The sequence below is a fragment of the Paroedura picta genome, chromosome 11 (genome assembly GCF_049243985.1).
Source record: "Paroedura picta isolate Pp20150507F chromosome 11, Ppicta_v3.0, whole genome shotgun sequence".
NCBI classification, from domain to species: Eukaryota; Metazoa; Chordata; class Lepidosauria; order Squamata; family Gekkonidae; genus Paroedura; species Paroedura picta.
In genome coordinates this window covers 59,895,410-59,920,083 of record NC_135379.1, presented here as the reverse complement: position 1 = coordinate 59,920,083, position 24,674 = coordinate 59,895,410, and the positions used below count along the sequence as shown (strand labels likewise).

Genomic DNA, 24,674 nt, shown 5'->3' with positions numbered 1-24,674 from the left:
GCTCTGAGTATCAAGATTGCAACCTGCCTATTTTGGCTCCATAGCCCCTTCCTGGGTTTTGTTTCTTGAATATATTAGCATACAAGCAGGAATGGTTTATGGGTCAAGAGTTCAGGGAATGTCCCAACCTCCACCACCGTAGATGTCTGAAGCGGGAAGGGGAGGCATCACTCCTACTGGCAGGGAGAGCAACAGAGTGGCAACCAAGTTTCCTAGGTTCATGCCCACAAGCACCTGGGCAGGCAGACAATGGGGTGACAGGTGGGGCACAGGGTGATGACATCACTCGTTTGTGCCTGGTCCCACTAGCCGCTGTGCAGTTGTGTGCCAACAGACTGCTGAAACTATGGTCTCAGCCTGGGCCAGTTTAAGGATTCGCAGAACCTGTAGCCCCGGATCCAGTGGGGCTAGCAGAGCATAACTGTGGTGGGAGCAGCCAGACTGGGGGAGGAGGAGGTGGAAAGGGGTGTCACTCTGAGTGTCCTTAAAGAGCTCCATCAATCAAGCTCACTTATTTAAAAAGGCCCTTGCCAAGAGGGTGTTGGAAAGAGTGAACGGGGAGGGGGCCTCCGGCTCATCTGTTGCCGCCTCCTTTGCAGTTCTGTGCAGGAGGGGGGGAAGCAGTGGGGGGAAGCAGTGGAGCCCATATGAGCACAGGGCATGGATAGAGGAGGACAAAGAGGGCTGCTCCCCCCCCCCCACACTGCAGTGCACAGAGCTTGTGTGCGCAGGTGTGCTCTTCATTCCTGCCAGGTCTCTGGGCTCCACCTTCTTAGGGCTGCACCTGCACAAAGCAGCCACCTTCCTTCCTCCTCCAGCATTTTGATAATGCAATCCTAATGTCCATAAATGGTTGAGGGGAAAGGGGGAAGGTGAGAGGCTACATGTGAGGCCCAAGGAAATGCGGGGCTTATAGCTTGTGCTCCATGGATAAACCAGCCCTGGGCCCAGCATTTCCACCTTTCGCTTACCTTCCTCCATCAGCAGAACAAAGCAGTGGATGTTGTGTTACCAGATCCTCCCTGTCCACCAGTGGGTGATAGAGGAGGGGTAGGGTTACTAGATCCAGTTGGGAAGCTCCTGGAGATTTGGGGATGGAAACCTGGAGAGGACAGGGACCTCACTGGGGTACAAGGCCACAAAGTCCACCCTCCAAAGCATCCATTTTCTCCAGGGGAACTGATTTGTGTATTCTGGAGAGAAGCCGTAATTCCAAGTTCCACCTGGAGGATGGCAACCCTAGGAAGTTGAAATATTCCCTCTGTCCACCCCGTGAGCCACTGCTGGCAAGGAAGAGAGAAGCAAAAATGACAGACAGATAAGACTAGCATCTGAATGTCGATAGGATGCAAGCAGCTAAAATAGAAAGCATTCATGGCATGGAAGTCATGATATCCCCCACTTGAATAAATTTCTAGGCCTTGCAGCTGCAGGGAAAGATTTGAAAACATGTCGGCAACTGCCTGATGAAATTTCAAAGGCAAAGCCAATAAGAAGGGCGGCGGGGGGGGGGGAGAGAACCAGCATAACTTCTAAAGGTTTTAAAAAATGTGTAGAATGAAACACTTGATCTGCTTCCTCAGTAATTATCATTAAGGGACACTTCACATCCAAATTATTTTCCTGTGCAAACATCACTTCCACATAGGGTATGCGCAGCATGTTCTCTATGAATCATGCATGATGAATGGGCACGTGGTGGGAACTCATGTTGGCCAGGGCTTTGCGACACATGTGCTTACATCAAAAGGAACATTAGCTCCTATTGCAGATGATGGGATGCAGACTCTTTCCGACATGGCGGCGATACATGTGCAGGAAGATGGTCACACGGGCCTACCCTTGAGCTTGATCCAGAAGTTACAGCTGGTACAAAATGTGGCTGCTAAGGTCCACACAGGAATACCTTGGAGGACCCATATCCAGCCTGCGTTGATGCAGCTGTACTGGTTACCGGTTGCTGCCCGGATTTGGTTCAAGGTTTTGGTACTTGTGTGGTATGGGACCCACATACTTAAGGGACCGCCTTTTCCCCCTATGCCACCACAGGGTCCTCCCCGGCCCCCAGGAAGCATGTCTGGCCTTGACCAGGGCCTTTTCAGTCCTGGCCACCACCCGGTGGATTAAGCTCCCATAGGAGCTACAGGCCCTGCAGAAGTTTTTGGCGTTATACAGGGCCGAATTATATAAGACGGAGCTTTCCTCCAGGTCTATGGTTGAGGCCAGCACACTGAGGAAGATCAAGATTAGGGATGTGCGGTTCGGATTTGGCAATGGCCGAATCGGCAGAATTGGGGCCAATTCGGACATTTCCGAATCAAAAACAGTCCGAATCGGACCGTCACTACTTTTAAAAAGGCTGAATTGAAGAGACTAGCCAAGCTGTTTGCTGCCTCGTGGCTGCTTCCCACTCCTGGCTGCTTCTTTTTCTTTTTTCTTCCCCCCCCCTGCATTTCCTGGGGGCTGGAGGAGAGAGGGTGTACATTGCACCCCTGAAACTTCTTGGAGAGCTCAGGGAGGGCCTTCCATGAGTCCCCTGCAAGTTTCAACAAGATTGGAAAAAAGGGTCCAATCCTAGGGGCACCCCTATCCACTCCATTGGATATAATGGAGAGTTATATTCTTTGGTTTTAACTTGATTCCCCATAGACCTCTATGGGGAATGCTCTTTGAGAGCCCCTAAGATGGGACCCCCTGGTGAAGACCCTCCCTGAGCTCCCCTGAAAGTTTCAAGAAGATTGGACCAAGGGGTCCCATCCTAGGAGCTCCCAAAGAGGGAATTGTGGGACCCTCTTTGGGAGCAGGACCCCCTGGTGCAATCTTCCTGAAACTTTTAGGGGACTCAGGGCTCACTCCCTGACCTCCCCTGCAAGATTCAAGAAGATTAGACCAAGGGGTCCCATCCTAGGGGCTCCCAAACATGGTGACACCATTTCCCATAAACTTTAAAAGTGGAAAAAAATAATTTCATCAGGTTAATTGCTAATTCCCTGGTTAAGTAACCTGCTAAAATTATTTTCCCACCATTAAAGTCTATGGGAAATTGTGTCAACCTCTTTGGGAACAGGACCCCCCTGGTTCAATCTTCTTGAAACTTGTAGGGGAGCTCAGGGAGGGTCTTCCCTGAGACCCCTGCAAGTTTCAGGAAGATTGCACCAGGGGGACCCAGCCTAGGGGCTCGCAAAGACCATTCCCAAAATAAGTCTATGGGGAATCAAGTTAAAACCAAAGAATCGAATTCACCATTATATTCAAAGGAGTGGGTAGGGGTACCCTCTTTGGGAACCCCTAGGATTGGACCCCTTGGTCCAATATTCTTGAAGCTTGCAGGGGAGTCAGGGAAGACCCTGCCTGAGCTCACCAGGAAGTTTCAGGGGTTCAACTTACACCCCTCCCCCCAGCCCCCAGGAAAGATGGGGGAAGGATTTCCACTGCAAGTCAATGGCTCCATTGACCTGCATTGGCTCCGAATCGATTTGGATGGGTCTGAATCTATTTGGATCAATCCGAATCAGCCTGATTCGGATCCAAATTGGTCCGAATCATAGAATCATAGAGTTGGAAGGGGCCATACAGGCCATCTAGTCCAACCCCCTGCTCAATGCAGGATCAGCCCAAAGCATCCTAAAACATCCAAGAAAAGTGTGTATCCAACCTTTGCTTGAAGATTGCCAGTGAGGGGGAACTCACCACCTCCTTAGGCAGCCTATTCCACTGCTGAATTACTCTGACTGTGAAAAAAAAAATTCTGATATCTAGCCTATATCGTTGTACTTGTAGTTTAAATCCATTACTGCGTGTCCTTTCCTCTGCAGTCAATGGGAACAGCATTCTGCCCTCCTCCAAATGACAACCTTTCAAATTCTTAAAGAGGTCTATCATGTCCCCTCTCAACCTCCTTTTCTCCAGGCTGAGCATTCCCAAGTCCCTCAACCTATCTTCATAGGGCTTGGTCCCATGGCCCCAGATCATCCTCGTCGCTCTCCTCTGTACCCTTTCAGTTTTAGCTATGTCCTTCTTGAAGTGAGGCCTCCAGAACTGCACACAGTACTCCAGATGTGGTCTGACCAGTGCCGTATACAATGGGACTATGACATCTTGTGATTTTGATGTGATGCTTCTGTTGATACAGCCCAAAATGGCATTTGCCTTTTTTTCCACTGCATCACACTGCCTGCTCATGTTTAGTTTATAATCCACAAGTACCCCAAGGTCTTGTTCACACACAGTGTTACCTAGAAGCATATCCCCCATCCAGTAAGTATGCTTTTCATTTTTCTGACCCAGATGCAGAACTTGACACTTATCTTTATTAAATTGCATCTTGTTCTCATTTGCCCATTTCGGGTTCATCCGAACTGAAATCGAACTTAATCAGGACTCCCTTGCACAACCCTAATTGAGACCCCCCCCCCCAGGTTATTCTATTAGCGAATTAAGTTCAGTACCCCCTGTTCACCCCCGGGGTGATATTGTGGGGGGATCTGGTTATGTTATTTTGCATCGTTATGTCTTGGACTCTTTGTATATGGACTCCTGTGCATTATAGATTATGGGATTGTTTTAGGGGGTCATTTTATTGAGATTTTATGCACGTTTTGTAACCCGCCACGAGCCTTTTGGGAGTGATGGGCTAGAAATATAATTAATAACAAATAAATAAATAAGTAAATAAATAAAGGGAGCTTCGAAGAGAGCATTGTGTGGCCACCCTCTCCCCATTCAAAGCAGTTTTTCCCAACTATGTTCCTTGAGCAGCACAAGGCAATTTTGTGCCTGGCTGTGACCTAGGGTAGCTTTCCCCAGCCTCCATATATCAAGCCTGTCCATAGTTTGCGGATTCTTGCCAACCGGAGAATGAGAAAGACGTCAGTTAGCATCTGGGAGAAATTGCCAAATTTCTTTCCAAAATGATTTCATTATAACCTGATTGCAAAAATTGCACAGTGGCAGGGAGGAAACACTCTTTGGAGGGGTGTGTGTGTTTGTGTGACCAAGACCTCAAGGCATACCACAGAAAAGACACTGAGTAATTGCAAACTTCTTTCTTATTAATGCTGCAAAAAAAAAAAGCAGTTTACAATTTCAGTTTTACGGGGAAAAGAGACCTCGGGAAATCTGCTGTTCAAACACAATATTCTCCTCTGACTTGATGATACATCTTAAATTTATGTTTGAAACATAACTTTTTACATGTTTATTAATATTACCTTTATTTCCTAATCTTGTGTGGGTGGATAATTACTTTTGGCTTTTTAGCAAGCTTCGTAAGTGGGATTACAGAAGCCTGGAAAATGTCTTTGCCATTACAGAATGTGAATGAATCAACTTAATTCAGTCGAGAGAGGCTATTATATTCTGCTATAAAATCACTGCCAACTACCTTGTGCAAACAATTAATTATACACCTTAGGCCTATTACCAGAAGCTTTATGCCTTGTTGCTGGGAAAATCTTATACTGTATATTGGAAGCCAACTCTTTGAAGCAAGATGTCATCATTTGGAATATATTCTCAGACAAAGTTTTAACATGTTGCAACTTCCACCCCCCTCCCACCAACCATACACACACACAAACACTTCATTAAATGTTGCACTGTGCAAGTCCCAAAACTAGCTTTATGGGACAGGCCATCAGGTAGTTAATTTTTCAGTACAAGATACCCATAATGGAAACTACAGTGAAAACAGTATAGTCACTTCTGAGTTAAGGACTATTATCTGTTTGTAATTAATGAAACGGGCGCTAGAGATTGGCAGTGGGAAGAGGAAGAGGAGGAGTTCTCCAGTCTGTAAGGGCATGGGGTTGAATGTGTGTGTTGTGCGGGAGGTTGTGGTGGCATGGTCGCAAATGAGGGTATGGGTATGGAGATATGGGTGTCAAGAACCTGTGGTGTGGAATGTCCGTTGAGTGTGGGAGAGGACTGACCTTTGGGAATTGTGGCATAGTGGTTACAGATGAGCTTTCCAGAGCCATGTCTTCAGATATGTAAAGGGGAAATCAGACTGGAGACTCTTCTTAGGGGGAGATTACGCGGCAACCAATTCCTCCCAATTCTGCATTCAGCCTCATTTCCCTTGTTTGAATTAGGCCACAAGAGGCTCTTCCCGAACACATGAGAGAACACATATCGCCAACCAAGGACCCATCAAGGCAACTGTGGGCAGCACCCGCACCATCATCTTGAACTCCACACGGAGCAGACCCAAGGAGAAGATACGGTTGCACCATGGAACTGGACAGAGGGTCGTCACTCTCAATCATTTCAAACGTGACCCTCAGGTGCCTCTGCCTGAACGGGGACCTCCCTCTCCACCCCTTAGGCTACCTCATCAAGAACTATATGGGAGAATGGGTGCTGATCAAGGGTGTGGGGGATTTCCACGTGTGTTTCCGGGACTTTGCAAGGAGGTTACCTTTAGTAATTGTCAATGGGGAACGGACCAGCCTATTGGGACTAGACTGTGTCGAACCACTGGGAATCACAATCAGCGGAATCCATCAAGTCCATAGGCTCCAAACCACATCACTAGAGGACATCTGCAGGGAGTTCCCAACCATTTTTCATGAATCGCTTGGCTGCTACACTGGGCCGCCATTCTCGTTGGCCCTAAACCCCCAGGTGGTACCCATTCGCCTCAAGGCCCGGCGGTTCCTGTTTGCACTGAAGCCCCTCATCGACGCGGAACTGGACAAGCTCCTGGCATAGGGCGTGTTAGAGGCCGTGCTGCACGCACGCTGGGAGACCCCGATCGTGACCCCTATAAAGCCAAACGGGGACGTGCGCATCTGTGCGGACTATAAATGCATACTAAACAAGGCACTGCAGCAACACTCATACCCGGTGCCAGTAATTAGCTATCTTCTGGCATCGCTGGCAGGGGGCATGGTATTTGCCAAACTTGACTTGGCTCAAGCCTATCAGCAACTGCTGGTTGACGAGGCAGTGGCTGAAGCCCAAACAATCGTCACCCACCGGGGGGCTTTCAGGGTCAAGCGCCTACAGTTCACAGTCAGCGTGGCCCCCGGGATCTTCCAGAGCCTGATGGAAGATCTTCTCAATGGAATTCCAGGGGTAATTCCATATTTTGATGAGGTCCTCATGGCAGGGATCACAGTCCCGTAACTCCCCAGCCGGCTCAGGAAGGTCCTGCACCAGCCATGCTGAAGGTGAAGCGAGAGAAATGCCGCTTGGGTGTCTCCGAGGTGGAATTCCTCGGGTTCCTTATTGACGGGGCAGGAGTCTACCCAACCAATGACAAGGTGAAGGCCATCCAAAACGCGCCTCCACCAACAACCAAACATGACCTCCAAGCTTTTTTGAGCTTTCTGAACTTCTAGCAACAAGGCCAACGTTGCAGAGCCTCTACACAAGCTCCTCAACAAGAAGACACCCTGGGTCTGCGTGCCCAAGCAGAAGGCCACCTTCAACTCAGTCAAGCATCTACTCATGTCCGACAGTGAACTGGCCCACTTCGACGAGACGCAGCCAGTCATATTGATCTGTGAAGTCTCACAACATGGGATTGGTGCCATCCTAAGCCACCGCCTGCTTGATGGACACGAGAGTCCGGTGTCTTTTTACTCGTGGACACTGTTTCCTTCCGAGTGGAACTACCCCCAAATCAAAAATTTTCTTACATGACTACAACTTCAGCCTCGTACACAGGCCACGGAAGTCTATCGAGCATGCCGCCTGCCGCTCCCACAGGTCAATGAGGATCCTGCCCCCGCTTTGGAGGTGCTGCTGATTGAATTTCTGCCACAGCCACCCCTGCGCTTGGCAGAAATCACCGCCAACTTGGGCAAGGACCGCCTCATCACCCGAGTGCTCAACTGGGTGGGGAGGAGATGACCAATGGGCAAACAAGACACGGACTTTGCACCCTTCACTGCTCAGCAAACAGAATGGTCAGCACACAAAGGGTGCCTGCTGTGGGGGCACTGAGTTGTGGTGCTGCACAAGCTATGGCAGTGGGTCATGGAAGCGCTGCACAATGGCCATCCTGGCATCATACACATGAAGGTGCTGGCTCGCAGCTACGTATGTTGGCCGGGGATTGACAAAAATATTGAATCCTTGGTCAACGGCTGCCAGACCTGACAGGAAAGCCACCCAGAGATACCGTAAGCACTGCCGCGTGCATGGGAGTCAGCCATGAAGCCCTGGTCCCGCCTGCACATAGACATCGCTGAGCCGTCCCAAAGGCACACGTTCCTAATTGTGGTAGATTCGTTCTCCAAATGGCTAGAGATGGTCCCGGTCACATCCATGACATCAGCAGTGGTCATAAAGATCCTCCAGCGCCTGGGTGACACGTGGACCAGGTGCGCCGTCATGACCACCCTGTGCAACCGGACGGAGCAATACCCGAGGTCGCCACCAATACCGCACCCAGCGAGACACAACAACCCTGCAGCCTGGTAGGCGAACAAGGGTCACCCAGGTCAGAAGCAGCAGAAGCAGCAGTGGCGGTCCCCAGGAATTTGGCAGTGCGATTCGGCAATGGCCAGTCCCTGTCAGCGCCAGAGCCACGTTGGTCAGGGCGGACCCGCGTGGCCCCCAGATATCTACAGGACTTCATCCATCACCTCCTGAGTGACTATATAAGGGGGGAGGGGTGCTGTGTATGCAAGGCAGCAGAGGGCTGAGCTTGGAGTCTGGAGCAGGATCCAAGCAGCTCCGAAGAACAACCAATGAGCTGTTGAGGCCCAATGAGTTTGAATCAATCAAGCACTGCTAAGCCAATCAGGCTCGGCCTAGGACGATTCAACCTCCTGTACGTATGTATATAAGTGGGGGCTTGTCCAGGCAAGTCTCCAGTCTGCGTGGTTACCTTCAACTTGTACCCACTCCTGGAAGCAATAAAGAGCTGCTTGATGCACAACCGCATCTCGCTTATTTCCTAGCGAACCCACTATACCAGTGGTCCCCAACCTGCGGGCTGCGGCCCGGTGCTGGGCCACGAAGGCCATGGCGCCGGGCCGCGGCTCCCTCTCCCCGCCCCCCCACAGTAAAAAACTTCCCAGGCCGCAAGCTTGCGGCCCAGGAAGCTTCTTACTGCGGGAGGGTGGGGAGAGGGAATCAGGGCCGGGCCGCGCATCCCAATGCGCGGGCGCGGTCCGCGGGTGCGGCCCGATGCGCGGGCATGGCCCGCGGGCGCGGCCCGATGCGCGGGCGCGGCCCGATGCGCAGGCATGGTCCACGCGGGCACGACCCGATGCCCTGCCGGTCCCCAGCCTCAGAAAGGTTGGGGACCACTGCACTATACAACAGGCAGACTGGCGATAATGTTGCCGGGCCGGGCTGGGGGGTTGTGTCACCTTCCTATTAGTCCCAAGACCGGGTGGAGTGGTGCCAGTCTGATCTTTGGACTGGCCCCACCCACTCTCTGGGCACCTAGGCCTTAGCTTTTTATTATACAGTGAAGCTGTACCAGATATAAACCACATTCTCTGCTTAAAGTGGCATCAAGTTAAAACATGACAATAAACAGTACCAGCAAAGACAACATAAAAAACCCCAAACCAATCAGTTTAAGCAGCTGAACTGCTTAATTCCTAGCTCTCCTCAGTCTTCTCTTGTGAGGGAAATAGTGATCAATGTGGCAAAAATGCAACACAACACGGGGAAGGGAATGGTGGCCTAGGATCACTGTTGGGGCAGTCCACAAACACCTAGTTTCTTTAAATGAAACAAAGTCTGGGCCAGATGAACTGCATCCAAGGGTACTAAAAGAACTTGCAGATGTCACCTCTGAACCTCTGTCCATTATTTTTGACACTTCTTGGAGAACGGGTGAGGTGCCAGACAGGTATAACAAAAGCCAAAAAAAGGCAGCTAGCCGGGAGGGACAAGGAAAGTGGAGGGAGGGAGGCAAATGGGAGGAAACGGGAAGAACAAACAGGGTATCTTCTTCAAAAGCACAGAGACGCCTAGACTGTAGCTGCTCCCTCTAACGAGGCAGGAAGAAGACTGGCTGAGAGGGGTGTTTCCCATGGGAAGACAGAATATTTAAATTACCTGCCTCCCTCAAAGAAAGCTGGGAAACACCCATCAAGCTGTCCTCCTGACCCAAAGGGAGAACGGGTGAGGTGCCAGACGATTGGAGGCAAGCACACACACACACACACACACACACAAGCATCAAGAATACAGAGCATCACTAACCTAGACTAACCTAACCTAAACATAAGAACAGAAGAAAAGCTATGTTTCATCAGGCCAAGGATCCTACTACCCCCCTCCCCAAGCACCAAGAATATAAAGCATCACTAACCCAGACATAAGAACAGAAGAAAAGCTATGTTGGATCAGACCAAGGATCCATCCAGTCCAACACTCTATTTCATACAGTGGCCAAGACCCAGGTACCACCAGGAGGTTCGCCAGCAGGTCCAGAACTCCTGAAGACTTCCTACTGTCCCCCCCCCCCAAGCGCAATGAATATAAAGCATCACTAACCCAGACAGAAGAACAGAAGAAAAGCTATGTTGGATCAGGCCAATGGCCATCCAGTCCAACTGTGTCACACAGTGGCCAAGACCCAGGTGCCACCAGGAGGTCCACCAGCGGGGTCAGAACTCCAGAAGCCCTCCCACTATTGTCCCCCAAAGCACCAAGAATACAGAGCATCCCTGCCCCAGAGAGAGTGTTCTACCTATACGTAGTAGCTAATCGCCACTGATGTACCTTCACTCGATATGTTTATCTAATCCCCACTTAAAACTGTCTATGCTTGTAGCCCCCACTACTTCCTGTGGCAGGGAATGCCATGTGTCAATAACTCTTTAGGTGAAAAAGTACTTCCTTTAAAATAGAAGTCAATGGCTGACATTATCAGGAAACACTTTTGTGAACAGGGAAAATAAAAACACAAGGCCTTATTTTTCACATTACAAAATCTGGGTGCCCTTACATAGCAACTTCGACAGCATGCCAACTGATCTTATGGCAGTAAAAGACAACAGGTTGAGCAAGATCTGATCAGACAGAGAGGGGGATATGTGGGACAAAGCAAGACATATTCTCCACAGTATACAGGAAATCTGAAGTGGACCAAAGTTTGTTCTAGCATTCAGACCAAGAAAACAAACAATGTTATACTTGATTATACTATGCCAAAGCTTGATATTTCATCAATTGTGCAGTCCTGTCATGGAGAATCCAATCTCTAAATCCCTATTGTTTAAGTTTCTTTGGGGATGAAATAGTTTCCCCAATTCTTTGTGGTGAATGAGGCCTTTCTTAGTCTCTTACAACTATATGTAACTGCTGTGAAATGAAACAGCAAATAGGAAGTAGTAAATATGATTTCCAAAGTCTGATGACCACGTTTGTCTTCCCAGCTGTCACACAGGCCCCCAAGAACCGGTTTATGAGCATCAAAGGATTCATTGGGCTCTTCCTGCTAGCAGAAGGAAGTCCATTTTGAGCTGTTTTTTAGAGGAAGAGCTCAAAGTCGTTTACAGTCAGCTAGCTTTCCTCTCCCCTGTGAGGTAGGTGAGCTGAGAGAACTGTGACAGGCCCAAGTTCACCCAGTTGGATGCATGTGAAGGAGTGAGGAATTAAACCCAATTCTCCAGATTTGATGCCACCCCTGTCAACCACTAGACCAAGCAAGTTCCTCCGTTCAAAACCAATAGCCACTCTTTATGTTTTTATAGGTGGCGGGTGGGGGTCTCCTTTCCCTTCCAGGAACAACTTTTCAGGCATTATTTGGAACTACATTTTGGTGGAGGAAGTGAGATTCTTTCCATCAGAGCAAACTGTCAAGCCTATTTGATCATACATTGGTTTTGCCACCAGTACTTGATTCCCTGCAAATTTGATTCTTTGCAAGCAAGTTTCTGCATCGCATTTTGTCTAGAGGCATCTGGCAGGCCAGCGTTGAAGCTGCTTGTACATTTCGTTACTACCTAATAAAGCCACAGAGGAAAGCAGTGAAAATGGGACTTTTAACTGGTCCACGTTTTAGCATTGTGTATTAACCAGAATTAAAGGTGTTTCTTCTTCAAACGTCTTCATAGCCAGACTGTCAGTTTTGCCACTTATTTGCCAGTTGTCACCACTGACTGATCGCTTTCTCAGTCCCTAGATGGGACCTTGGGATTACAGCTCATCTCCAAGCAACAGAAGTCAATTCCCCCAGGGGAAATGGCTGCTTTGGAGGGAGGACTCCATAGCATTAGACACTGAGGCCCCTCCCCAACCCAAATCCCGCCTACTCCTGGCTCCACCCCCAAAGTCTCCAGGAATTTCCCTCCCAGAGCTGGCAACCCTATCCAAGGTGCTGAGGCACCATGGAAGGGATGCATTTAGAAGCAAAAAACTAAATCTTGAGCAGAAACCAGATGGAGTAAGGAAAACCAATGAACACAAAACTGAAAAGAAGTGACCAGATCAAATGTATGCTCCCCCCACCAAGAAAAGATGTTTAAATATGAGCAGAAAAATGAAAGGAAGAGAAAAGAGAAGCAAAGAATTACAAAAATCTGATCAAGATAAAATAAAAACACAGAGAGATTTATCACCTATCGATGGAACGATATGTTTCCAAGGCTGTCGGAAAGTACATATTTTGAACATATGCTTTCCATAATTTGTTAAGAGGGACATTATGCTGCTTTCTGTCTGCTCCAATGAAATGCAACTGTGACCCATGACATCACATCAAAAAAGGGTACATATCTGAGGAATGCTGAAGCCTTCGGGGAAGGGCAGGTTATAAATAATGCTGTTGTTTTCATCGCTAAACACGTTGAATTAGAATCTCACTGAATTTTAGCCTGGCTACTTGATTCTGAGCCTGCTTTATGCTATTAATTCCTTTTAATCTTGAAAAGTACTCCAGCCATTATATCAATCAAGGTTCTTTCTTCATCTGAAATGGATCTGCTACCGTATTTTACAGCTAATTGTGTCAACAGAGATACCAAAACAAAAAAATAAAACAAACACTAAAGGAAGCCATATTGCTGGAAATAGATGCATGACAACAGAGGCGTATACATGTTAATGAGCAAGGGTGAGTTGGGAGAAGTTTAAGCAGTTGAGTGAATGAATGGATATTGGGCTTTAAGCACAAATGAAAACACCTTCAAATTTTAAAAAAGATGGACTGAAGAACGGGAGGTCTGGATTTATAACATGGTCCTGTGTGAACCTTATCATGCATCTCCACTCCAAATCAACATATTAGTCTCTTTCTTGTCTTTCACCATTTCTAAGTGAAAGCTCAGATTTCATATCCACTCTGGTGTCCAGCTAGCAGCAGCATGTGCAGACAGATTCTGACAAGTTCAAAAATTATATATACCTCTAGACCACGGGTAGTCAAACTGCGGCCCTCCAGATGTCCATGGACTACAATTCCCAGGAGCCCCCTGCCAGCAAACGCTGGCAGGGGGCTCCTGGGAATTGTAGTCCATGGACATCTGGAGGGCCGCAGTTTGACTACCCCTGCTCTAGACGATGGATCCAATGTACTCTTTGTGGGAAAAACTATTTTGCGTACCTTGCCAAGCCTTAAACTATTTGTCCCAAGGCTGTTGTGCAGAACTTTATGTCTCTGAGTAGGAGGCTTGGCCTACTCAGTGGATCTGAAATGCCAGTCAATTTAGCAGCAAGGCAAATATTTTCAATCTGCCTGTTATCTGACTGCACTCAAATATTACCAAAATACAACTCGAAGCCAAGAACACCCTTGTGTAGGTGTTAGTCTCTTTCTCTCTCTCATTCTCTCTTTAAAATCTGCATCATGTGTCAAATGAAGGCTTCCAAGCACAGGGAGAATTTACATTCAGAAACATCGAGCAAGAATAGGCATCCCCTGTTCTGAACCCAGGATCACATTCAAAAAATGATCTTTAATAGTTGCAATGTGCACTTTATTTGTCCAAGTTCTTATTTTTTTAAAAAAACAAGCTTAATTAGGCCACCCAAAATGTTTCAAGGTAAAAGCTGAGAAGAACTGCCCAACATTTGAATTTCATTCACATACACGTGCAACACATGTACCAGTAAATGTTGATGAAAGTAATTTACAACTGCATTTTGTAGTTTTATAACAAATGAACGTGATTGGGATTACTCTCTTGTTCCCTGTTTTAGTTCTGCTAAGCTAATACTAAAGATAGCGGAGAACATCTGACCAACATCCTACCGATCAACTGACAAAGTTGCGATCCTGAAACCGCTTTCCTGGAAGTAAACCTTGCTGAGTAAAATGGGACATACTCCTGAGTAGACCTAACACAATTACACTTGCCAGAAATCTATTGTCATAATTCTTTCCAAAAATAAAACTACCATACCTGCTACGGATTAGTAAGTACAGGGTCAGGGATGACTGGCGCAGGGTGGTGGGTGAGGCTTTTATGTAATTTTTATAGCTGTTTTCTTATTTTATGTTCTCCACAAGCAGACTTGGGGCAGTTTACATACAACACAATAATAAAAACACAGTTCAAAACTTGTTCCCCTTTCTCACCCTCACAAACACCCCCCGTCTTTAGAACCAGGGATTGCCACCAGCTTGGTGTTAGGAGAGCATAATGCACTCTGGGGAGCACATTGGGAGAGGCGGCTTCTCAGCTGGGTAGTCTTAAGGGCTTCACACATTAATTCACTGTTGTGCATACTCACCGACACCCACCCTTCCTATGCTACAATTTTTGGTGTGTTCTTCCATTAAGTCAGAGATCATCCCTGACTCTTTCTCCTTCCAGCCCCTAAGAGCTCTTTTGAAGGAAAACAAAAAATGGGACAGAAAACAACTGCTTTCACCATCAAAAAATATATATATATATATATATATACCCACAAGAACAAGCAAGGAGGCTGTCCTGGTGAACAGCAAAAATGATAATATAATTCTATGAAACTGAAGCAAACTGGAGATGCAATGGGTGTTATTGCAGCATTAGGTTAAAATTCTTCCCAGGTACGAAAAGGGCCAGAGAACTGCTTACTGCACAATACAGAATTAAGGTATGGTCAATTAATGTTCCATTGCTCGGCAGAAGGAAAGAAAAAATAATATACCACACCTTATATTACCCAGATATCTAAGAGAACCCATATGCAATCTCTTTTTAAAATGTGGTTTAAAAAAAACCCCGACAACTTGGCTTTAATGGTTAGCAAAAAAACAAGCAAGCAAAAAAGGTGATCAAATACAAAAAAGGGAAAATTTCTGAACAGCTGTCGTATCAAATATAAATCATGGTTTTCTTCATTTTAATACGGCACCTGACTTTCCGCTACTCCTATCCTGAAAAGCTTCTCATCTGTCTGGGCCACCCTCAAAGCCCTAGAACCTGAAGACCTAAGGTCCTCCAAAGAATCTCAAACTGTTCTTTACGTAGAACATAACCTTCCCACAGCTCATCCATCCATCTGTCTTCCCTCATCTGCTCTAGACATTCCCTAATGGTACAAAATAAAAAACATGAACCACACAAATGCACATATCCTTGGCGCAATCCAGCCATCCATTCTAGCCACCTCTCTTCGCTCTCTCGTAATCACCCACCTTCCTGCCAGAGCTATTCAAAGATCCTCCCTATAAAGATCTGAGTCACCTTCACAAGCTGACTTCTCAGTCAGGGCTGCCAATGAATGAGGTTGGTCTAGCCTTGTGTCTCCAATTGGCTTGCACCATCTCTGGCCATGGGCTTTCCTGGGGCTACAAGACCTCCCCAGGGCCCATTTCACCAAGGGTGCCATTCTCAGTTACAGCCCCCCCCCCCCCCAGGGTCTCAGGCAGGACACGAGACGCTTCAGTTTGCACACCACTTGGAGTCTGTAAGAGGACACGAGAATCCTGTTTTATTTGTTTTTTCATTCTACCGTCACTTTGTTGCATCATCAGAGATTATATTTGACTGTTTTGGGTGCTATTTTGGGTGGCAGCATAGATAATACACCGCTCTATCAAATATTCCATGCAAATGCCTCGTTGAGTTGCTAGCATGTAAGCAAAAGATTCCTATTAATATTATTCTTAAAAGTTACTTCCAATTTCTGTTCCGTTCTCCTACACAAGCGTGCACACAGAGAGACATAAATACAATTCTTGGTTGAAGCTCTGGGAAAAGAAAATTATATAACAGATGCTACTGAAACCTCTCATCAAATGGGTTATTCGACACAAATGTGGCATTTGCCTTTATTATTAAGCTGGATCGCACGTGAGACTGCAAATCCTGCATACAACGAAATGATAAGTGAACACAGACTGGGAAAAGTGTAACAGTGGATGGAATGGAAGTGTGGGATTCACCTGGCCTTTGCATTTGTCAAAATCTCCTTATCACACTTGTGTTGCTGCCATAACAAGATGTATATAAAAGCAATCTACATTTCAAGTTACCTAGCCAACTCCCTGGCTTTCCAAGGGCTCATGCAAACTGAGGAGCATGAACATCCCCAAGGGCCAAGTGAGATTTAACTTGGTGAGGGAGCAGAATATTTATCCATGAAGCACTAGCATCTGGCAAGTACTTTCCTTACTTGGAAGTAAGTCACAACGCTTTATATAGTATTTACTTGCTTGCCTACGGCTGCAATTCTGCGTACAATCAGGCAGCTCCAATCCCATCAAAGTCAATGGGATTTAATTGCCAACTAAATCTATTTTAAGAAAATTGCATTTTACTCCTGAATAAGCAGAAGAGAGGCCAATGCTTATCAAAATGGCATTTTTAACATAAGTGAGACATCATATCAATAGAAACAGTAGGGAAAGTTTGCTTCTTTATAAATTTGGGGAAAGGGAATGGGGAAAACAGGTGCAGCTAGAGATAATATGCTCACATCGCATTAAGCTCACACTGTAAGAAATGAAACACTGGGCGAGTTCTTTGGTACAAAAATCTTACCGCATAACCTTACTAAAACCTGATCATTCAGGTGGGTTTTAGCACACCCACCTTTGCCACCCACATATTCTCTCTTTCTTACTCTGAACCTCTAAAGTGTGTACTTAAAAATAGACTGCCAGCAAGCGGAGCTTCATGATCTACCCAGATAATCTCTCTCTCTCTCCTAAAACACACACAATTTATTTTGACCACCAGCTAAGTAGCAGTGAGCCAAGAATAATCCTGCGTGTCCCTCTAAACCCACCTCTTGCCTCACTGTCTCTCTCCATTTCCCTCTCCCAGTAGCTTTTGTGTGTGTGCGTGTGTGAGTGTGTGTTTATGTGTGTGTGTGTGTGTGTGGATGGTAGGTGAGCCCTTGCTTGAAAATCCAGAGGAGGATGCAGACCTAAGAATGAGCAGGCGTGACTTCGTGCCCCCGCCTGTAGCTTGTGTTCATGGCTAGGGGCTGCGAGCGAATGTGTTTGTGTGTCACGACACATTCTCACATTGGCAGGGAAAACAACACTGGAAAAGAGCTGCAGAAGCAAGGGGCTGTTTCCCCTTTGTATTTTTTTCTCTCTCTGTTATGAAGCTGGTTTCTCCCAAAACACAACAAGGCTCCGTCTAAAATAGTATTGTTGCTGCTTTAAAAAACACTAACCCTTGGGCACAGACAATAGAACACGGAAGCCCTAGTCCACCTGGTCCAATGCAAATCCACAAGAACAGAATCCAAAACACACTCCTAAGCAGGTCTTTATCAGGGAACCAAACCGTGTGGATTCCCTTACTTATTCTCGTAAGAGCCCGGAAGGCTGTGGGCACCGGAGGAAGCCCTGCAGGGCTATAAATAGACACTGTGTGTTGGGGGAGGAGAGGAATTTGCAGTAGCACATTCCTAAAGATGCTGCACAGAAGCTGTTCCACAGGATTAATTCGGGGAGAAAAGATGGTTTGGAAGCTCGATGACATACTAATATTATGTATGGAGACAGTGGCAGAAAATGAACTGCTGGAGCCGGGAAAAGGTGGGTAGGGGGGATTTCCCCTTGGGAGAAAGAGGGCTGGAGAAAGTGTCCTTTCAGTTATGAAATTAGGACAAAAGGGTGGGGATTCTCATGACTGGGAACAGAGGATTGGTTTGCATGGCTGAAATACATAACCTGACCTTGACTTTAGGACACTATGATCTACTGCATTTCAGGTGTAGGGATTTGCAGGTAATCTCACTGAGAGTGGGGGAGGCTTTTCTCCTTCACTGTGTCTCTAGGTCTGCTGCATTATCCAAACTTTGGGGTCTACGGGGAGGAGGGTTGATTGAGATAATGGAATCTGCTTGTTATTCTGCATGCAGGTCTCCCTTGCTCGACTTCAAATGAACTAAGCACAAAGCATCTGACAGGCCATCAACAGATAGCTATAAAACAGTTTCGCCCACTGATGCAAGCCCATTCTACGCCTGCTGCCTTCAACGCACCGGCTCCCTACCCCATGAGACATTCCAAACCACACTTTGGAGTTTATTTTGGCTTCCTGGGCTCAGCCTAACACGGAGACCCTTCACAAATAGCTGCAGAGGACAACTAAGCAGCTCTACTCGGAAGCCACCTCCCGTCTACTTAATGGTTTTTTACTCCCAGGGAAGAATTGTTCAGAGGTCCAGAGGAGCTCAGCCACACCGTTCCTGCCCCCCCCCCTGTAGCCATGCTCCACTACAACACCCACCCCAATGCTGCCGGGGGATGCATGGGTAAAGCCAGCTGGCCTCCAGCCACACCTCCACGCAGCCTTCTCTTTCCAAGAACTTACTTTAAAAAAAAGTTTGCAGCAACCTCTACAGAACTGCTCAGGGTGACTCGATCAGTCTGTTTCTGGGGGGAGTGCCTTGAGAAGGAACCCACAGCTGTCGCTCAATAAGCTCCTGACTTCTGGAGCCAATACAACGATTTAGGGGGGGGGAAGCAAGTGGACCTTGGACCTCAAGGGATGGCCCCTGGGCTCGCCTCCATCCGGGAATCAGGGTTGGGGGGGGGGGGGAGGCTCGGGGCTGCAGGTCCCACTCACCGTCCTCCAGAGGGGCTGCCTCTTGGCCCGGACCGAGGTGGCGGTGACGATGAGGTGGGAGACGGCCACCAGCAAGCCGAAGAGGATGGCCAGGAGGGTGCGGACGGGCAGGAGGGCGTAGGCGAGGAAGGTGACCAGCATGAGCTGCCACAGGCCCTGCTCGGGGGCGCTGGGGGGCTCCAGGGCGTAGGCGCCCAGGGCGAAGGGGCAGCAGAGGAAGGCGAAGGTGAAGGCGAAGAGCAAGGTGAGCTTGCCGATCTGCTGGAGCTGGGTGACCTGCAGGTACTTGACGTTGGTGACGATGAAGAGGGAGAGGAAGATGATGCAGTGCACCGGGTGCGAGCCCTTGGTGATGCTCAGGCTCGGGCCGCCCAGCAGCTCCAGCAGCGCCAGGCTGGCCGTCAGCACGATGAGCAGGGCCAGCGCCTTGAGCGTCGCCGTCTGCTCCAGCTTCAGGTTGTAGCTCCGGAAGAGCGACTCCAGCTCCTTGCAGGCGAACTGGTCCTCGCAGGCCGACGCGTCCAGCAGCGCCCCCGGCGCGCCGCGCCCCCGGCCGCCCCCCACGCCCCCCGCAGGGGCCGCAGCGGCGGCGGCGGCGGCAGGAGGAGGCGGCGGCGGCGGCGGCGGCGGGCCGGGCGAGGCGGAGCAGCAGCAGGCGCGGCAGCAGCGCTTCTTCCGCCGCGCCTTCGGCACTTGCGGCCCCGCTCTGTCCTCCATGTCAGGGCCATTCATAAAGCCCCGGGCAGGGAAGCGCCCACGACGACGCCGCCGCCGCCGCGCTCATGAGACGAGCCCGCCCGCCCGCCCGCCCGCGGCGGAGCCAGCCAGCCAGCCAGCCAGCCAGCCAGGCAGGCAGGGGCGGGGAAGCCGGGCCACCGGGGCGGGCGGGCGGGCGGAGGGAAGCGGGCGGCGCGGCGGGGCGAGCGGCGGCGGCCACCTCTGGCGAGAGAGCGGGAGAGGACCCCCCTCCGCGCGGCCCCCTTCTCTTCCAGTCCCGCCGCGTGTGGCCGCCCGCGGAGCTCGGGGCGATGCGCAGCGCCTCCAGCCGTCCCAACCTGGCCGGGGCGCAAAGCCGCGCGCGCGCTCGAGCCGCAGCCGGAGAGAGAGAGAGAGAGAGAGAGAGAGAGAGGCGCCGGGGAAGTCCCTCCGCCAGCAGGCAGGGAGGCAGGGGAGAGAGTCCCGCGCGGCTGGCTCGGCCACGGCCCCCCTCGCGCCTCGCCGCCGCCGCCGGGCGGGCAGCGAGGACTAGGAGGAGGCGGGAGGCGAGGCGAGGCGAGGCGAGGCGGGGAGAGCCCCTTCCCACGTCCAAGAGCATCTCCCCCCCCCTGAGGGGGAGGGGGCCGCGCTTGCGCAGCAGTGTGTAGAGCCGGGCCCCTCCCTCTCGCCTCAGCCCACACCAGCCTCCCCCCCCCCCAGCGAAGCCCCGCGCGCCGCCCGGACGGCCCCTTTCCCTTCGCGCGCGCGCCTCGCAGGGCTTCCCCCCTCCCTCCCCAGAAAACTTTCTGCAGCGCTGTGCCCGCACGAGCCGCCGATTGGCATGGGTCTGGGGGGGCGCGCATCGCGCCAGGCGCTGCGGGCGGACCGTCGGGGAGGGCGAAAGAGAGTTCCCCTGGGCTTGCAGCTCATCCCCACAGTGCAGAGGTCAGCTCCCTTGGAGGAAAGGGATGCTGCAGAGGGGCGCGATGTACCCCACCGAGGTCCCTGTCCTCCCCGGGCTCCGTCCCCAAACCTGCTGCAGTTTCCCAGCTTCCTTGTAGGAGCTCTGCCATCCCTTGCTGTCACCAGGGGAGACTGGCAACCCTGGAAGAAAGTTCTTGGTTCAGCCAGTTCGGTCTCATACCAGCCCCCCTGTCAAGAGCAGACAGACTTAACAACTAGCTTCTGGATTAATAGAAAGCTTTATTGATAGCAGCTCAGCAGACCTTAACGTTCATAGTCGATTCTGTTCAATACAGGTCAAACCAACACTTTTACACTGTCCACTTTCCTGCCCAAAACTGTACAATTCCCAGGGCGTAGAGCAGTGGTCCCCAACCTTTTTCCAGCTGGGGACTGGTGGGGCAACTGCCCGGCCCATGCAGCGATGTGTGGCCGAATAGCACGAAATAGCACGAAATAGCACATGCGCAGCACTTTCGCGCATGTGCGCATGCGTGAAAGTGCCGCACATGCACGATTTCGGCCATGCACCGCTGCAAGCTTGTGGCCCGGGGAAGTTTTTTACTGCGGGGGGGGCGGGGAGAGGGAACCGCGGCCCGGCGCCCCGGCCTTCGTGCCCCGGCACCGGGCGGCGGACCGCAGGCATAGAGCACCCCCTCCCACAGGTCCTCTCCTACAGATAAGGGAGCTAACAGAAATATGGGCAGAGTTTAAATCAAAGCAAAAGCAAGCAGACAGCTCAGGGTTGCACAAAGGTTCCAAAAACAGCACACATTCCCCCCAAGATGGGTCAAACACAAATCATGGTAGGAGTTAACACAACCACTCCTGACATTCCGCCCGCCCCAACATTCCCCCCACACTCTTCCTTGAAGCTCTGCGTGCGCACAGGGTCCAATCCATCTCACCCCTCACATGACTCCCTAGGGAGGGTGGTGGGGATGAAAGTTTGAAGAGAACTGATTGGCCTATGGTCACCCCGGAGGCCTCATGCAAAGGAGTGGGGAATCAAACACCATTCTCCAGATTAGAGTCTTATCACTCTTAAGTACTATAACACAATGGATTTTGAGTTTGGTGTTCATTCAGAGAGCAGTTCTCTGTAGCTCTACTCTGTAGCTCTACTCCACCCATCAGGGTTCATCCCCAGGAAACAAGAACAATCATAAGCAGATCTGTTGCTTCTGATTCATGGTGATCTTATGCATTAATGTCCTTTCATTAACTGCCTTGCTCAAGTTCTTGAGACGTGAGAGCCACAGCTTCCCTTGCGGAGTCAGTCCACTGCATGTTGGGACTTCCACTTTTCCTGTTGCCCTCAACTTTCCCAAGCAGGATGGTCTCTGCCAGTGACTCCTCTCATAATGTGCCCAAAGTATGATAGTCTTAGCAGAGTCCTTTCAGCTTTTAGGGAGAGTCCAGACCTGATTTGTTCTAGAATCCACTCATTGAGCCTTATGGGGACTCCACGGTATCTGTAAACTGCCCTCCCAACTCCTCATCTCAAAGAAGTCAACTTCCTTCTTGCCGCCTTTCTTCACTGTCCGATTTCCGCACCCAGACATAGAAATGAGGAATACGATAGTATGAATTATCTTGATTCTGGTCACCAAAGACACATCCTTACCCTTAAGTACCTTTTCTACTTCCTTCATGGCTGCCCCTCTGATTCTACTTCTGATTTCTTGGTTGCAGTCTCTCTCTTGGTTGACAATTGATCCAATAATTAGATCTTTAATCATTTCAGTTTCAACATCCTCATCCTTAAAACTCTGATTCTTCAGTAGTCATTTTTTCCCTTCGTGACCTTCAGATTTAGTTCAACATTGGCACCTTCTGCTTTGACCTTCAAGTCTGCATTCTTTTTCTTCAAGTAATGTGGTGTTATCTGCATTAACTCAGATTGTTAATGTTCCCTCCCATTTTCACACTGCCTGCATTTAAAGTTTTGAACCTAACCCTCCCTTCTTCGTGATACATTCAGCATATTGATCGAACAGAATGGGACATAAAATACATCCTTGCCTGAAACCTTTGCCTATTGACCTGGCTTAATGTGGTGCCTTTCATGAAGATATATTCGGGTGGGTCACAGAGCTGGTTCTAAGCAACAGTACACACTCTGAGTCCAGGCACACTTTTAAAACTGAAGAAGTGTGCATGCACACGCAAGCTTAAACTTTGAATAAAACTGTGTTGGTCAGCAAGGTGCCCCTGGACTCAAACTTGGTCAAGCTGCTTCAGACCAGTACAGCGACCCACCTGGATCTACCTATGTCAGCTGGAAACCATTCTGTTTCCCTATGTTCAGTCCTGTGGCTGGTCTCTTGTCCAAAGTTGAGCATCAACAATCAGATGTTGTGACACAGCCATATCTTAAACCAGTGGTCCCCAACCTTTCTGAGGTTGGGGACCGGCAGGGCATTGGGGTGCGGCCCGCGGCCTGTGCGGGCCACGCCCACGCATCGGCCGCGCCTGCGGCCACACCCACGCCCACGCATCGGCCGCGCCTGCAGCCACGCCCACGCATCAGGCCGCGCCCGCGGGCCGCGCCCGTGGGCCGCGCCCGCACATCGGGCCGCGCCCGCTGGTCGCGCCCCCACATCGGGCCGCGCCCATGCGGGCGCGGCCCGGCCCCGATTCCTTCTCCCCGCCCTCCCGCAGTAAGAAGCTTCCCGGGCCGCAAGCTTGCAGCCTGGGAAGTTTTTTACTGCGGGGGGGGGGGGCGGGGAGAGGGAGCTGCGGCCCGGCGCCATGGCCTTGGCGGCCCGGCACCGGGCCGCAGCCCGCAGGTTGGGGACCACTGCCTTAAACCATCTGTAACATTTCAAGATTCACACAACCAAAAGCATCTATGAAAGACAAGCTGTTCTTTGTCTAAAATTATTTTGTATGTTCTAGCTATCGATATAATTTTTAAAATATGGTCGCTCATGCCTCTTCCTTTGGAACATCTGCCCTTTCTCATTCCATTTATGGCCACTCTCTTCCTTGTAAGGATTTGTGCATCATTTCGCTTACATCTGCTCAGAAGTAAGTTCCATTTTAGTCAAGGTAGCTTGTTCCCAGGAAAAAAAGTAATTTTAGAAGCGCAGCTCAAGTGTTTTTAGGCTTGCACTGTTAGTTTAGTTGACTTTGGTTGCTTCCCAGTGTCCAGTGAAGTGGGGCGAAGAATACCAAAGGGTGACTGAGACTCATGGAACAATGCTTGGGCCCAGGGACACCTTTAAGACCAACAAAGTTCAATTCTGGGTATATGCTTTCGTGTGCATGTGAACTCCTTCAGTGTACCACTGGACTCAGACTCTGAGCCGTTGCTTCAGACCTGCCTGAAACCAAATTCATGGAGACTAAGAAACAAGCATGTCCTCACCAAGGAAGCTCACTTGCTCTAGATCAGGGGTAGTCAACCTGTGGTCCTCCAGATGTTCATGGACTACAATTCCCATGAGTCCCTGCCAGCAAACGCTGGCAGGGGCTCATGGGAATTGTAGTCCATGAACATCTGGAGGACCACAGGTTGACTACCCCGGCTCTAGATGACTAGGCTGAGGCCTAGAAATACCACCAGTTGTCTTGCCTCCTGACCTCAAATGCCCATAACACTCACTTATTGACTAGTAAAGATGCACTTTGGTTGCCCCTCTCTCTGAAGAGAAGGAGGTGATCCTCCAGAAAAAGTTGGATTTTAATCTTTAACTTCAATTTAATGAACTAAACTTATTTTATTTTATTATGTAACTAGTATCAAAGCCCATTTTTAATTTAATTTAATTTAATTTAAAAATGGGCTTTGAAAGGAGCGGCAGGCAGGAGGGCGTGAGAGGGTGCCTGTGGCAACCTTTGACCCACAAAGTGGGCCAAAGGGAGTGGGAAGATCCCCCCCCCCCGGCAGTGGCACTGCAGCGGGAGGCTCCCTTTGGCCCAGCAAGCAATCTCGCCTTGGCGAGAGCGCTTCCCAGGCTACAGGGAGTGGAAAGCCCCTCCTGCTACCGGTGGCAACAGGGCTTTGCGGCCCACAGGGAGGCTGCAAACCCCCCCCCCCCAGCTCCCTTCCAGCAGGAGCATACCTGCGGGCTGCAA

At 49.8% G+C, this 24,674-nt stretch overlaps 1 protein-coding gene across 3 annotated transcripts in view; it reads right to left on the bottom strand.

The window, feature by feature from the left end:
• Nucleotides 1-19,714, bottom strand: part of ADCY1 (adenylate cyclase 1) — a 168,278-nt gene extending 148,564 nt beyond the window's left edge. Inside the window, exon 1 of one of the 3 annotated variants that reach the window (XR_013225295.1) lies at nt 18,933-19,710. Coding sequence is in view for 2 of the 3 variants with exons in the window: in XM_077302867.1 (XP_077158982.1) it covers nt 18,933-19,664 (732 nt within the window). In the remaining variant the exon portion in view is untranslated. Of the gene's footprint in view, nt 1-18,932 lie in introns of all 3 variants that reach the window. The other 2 variants (XM_077302867.1, XM_077302866.1) reach the window with 2 other exon arrangements.
• Nucleotides 19,715-24,674: the final 4,960 nt, after the last annotated feature.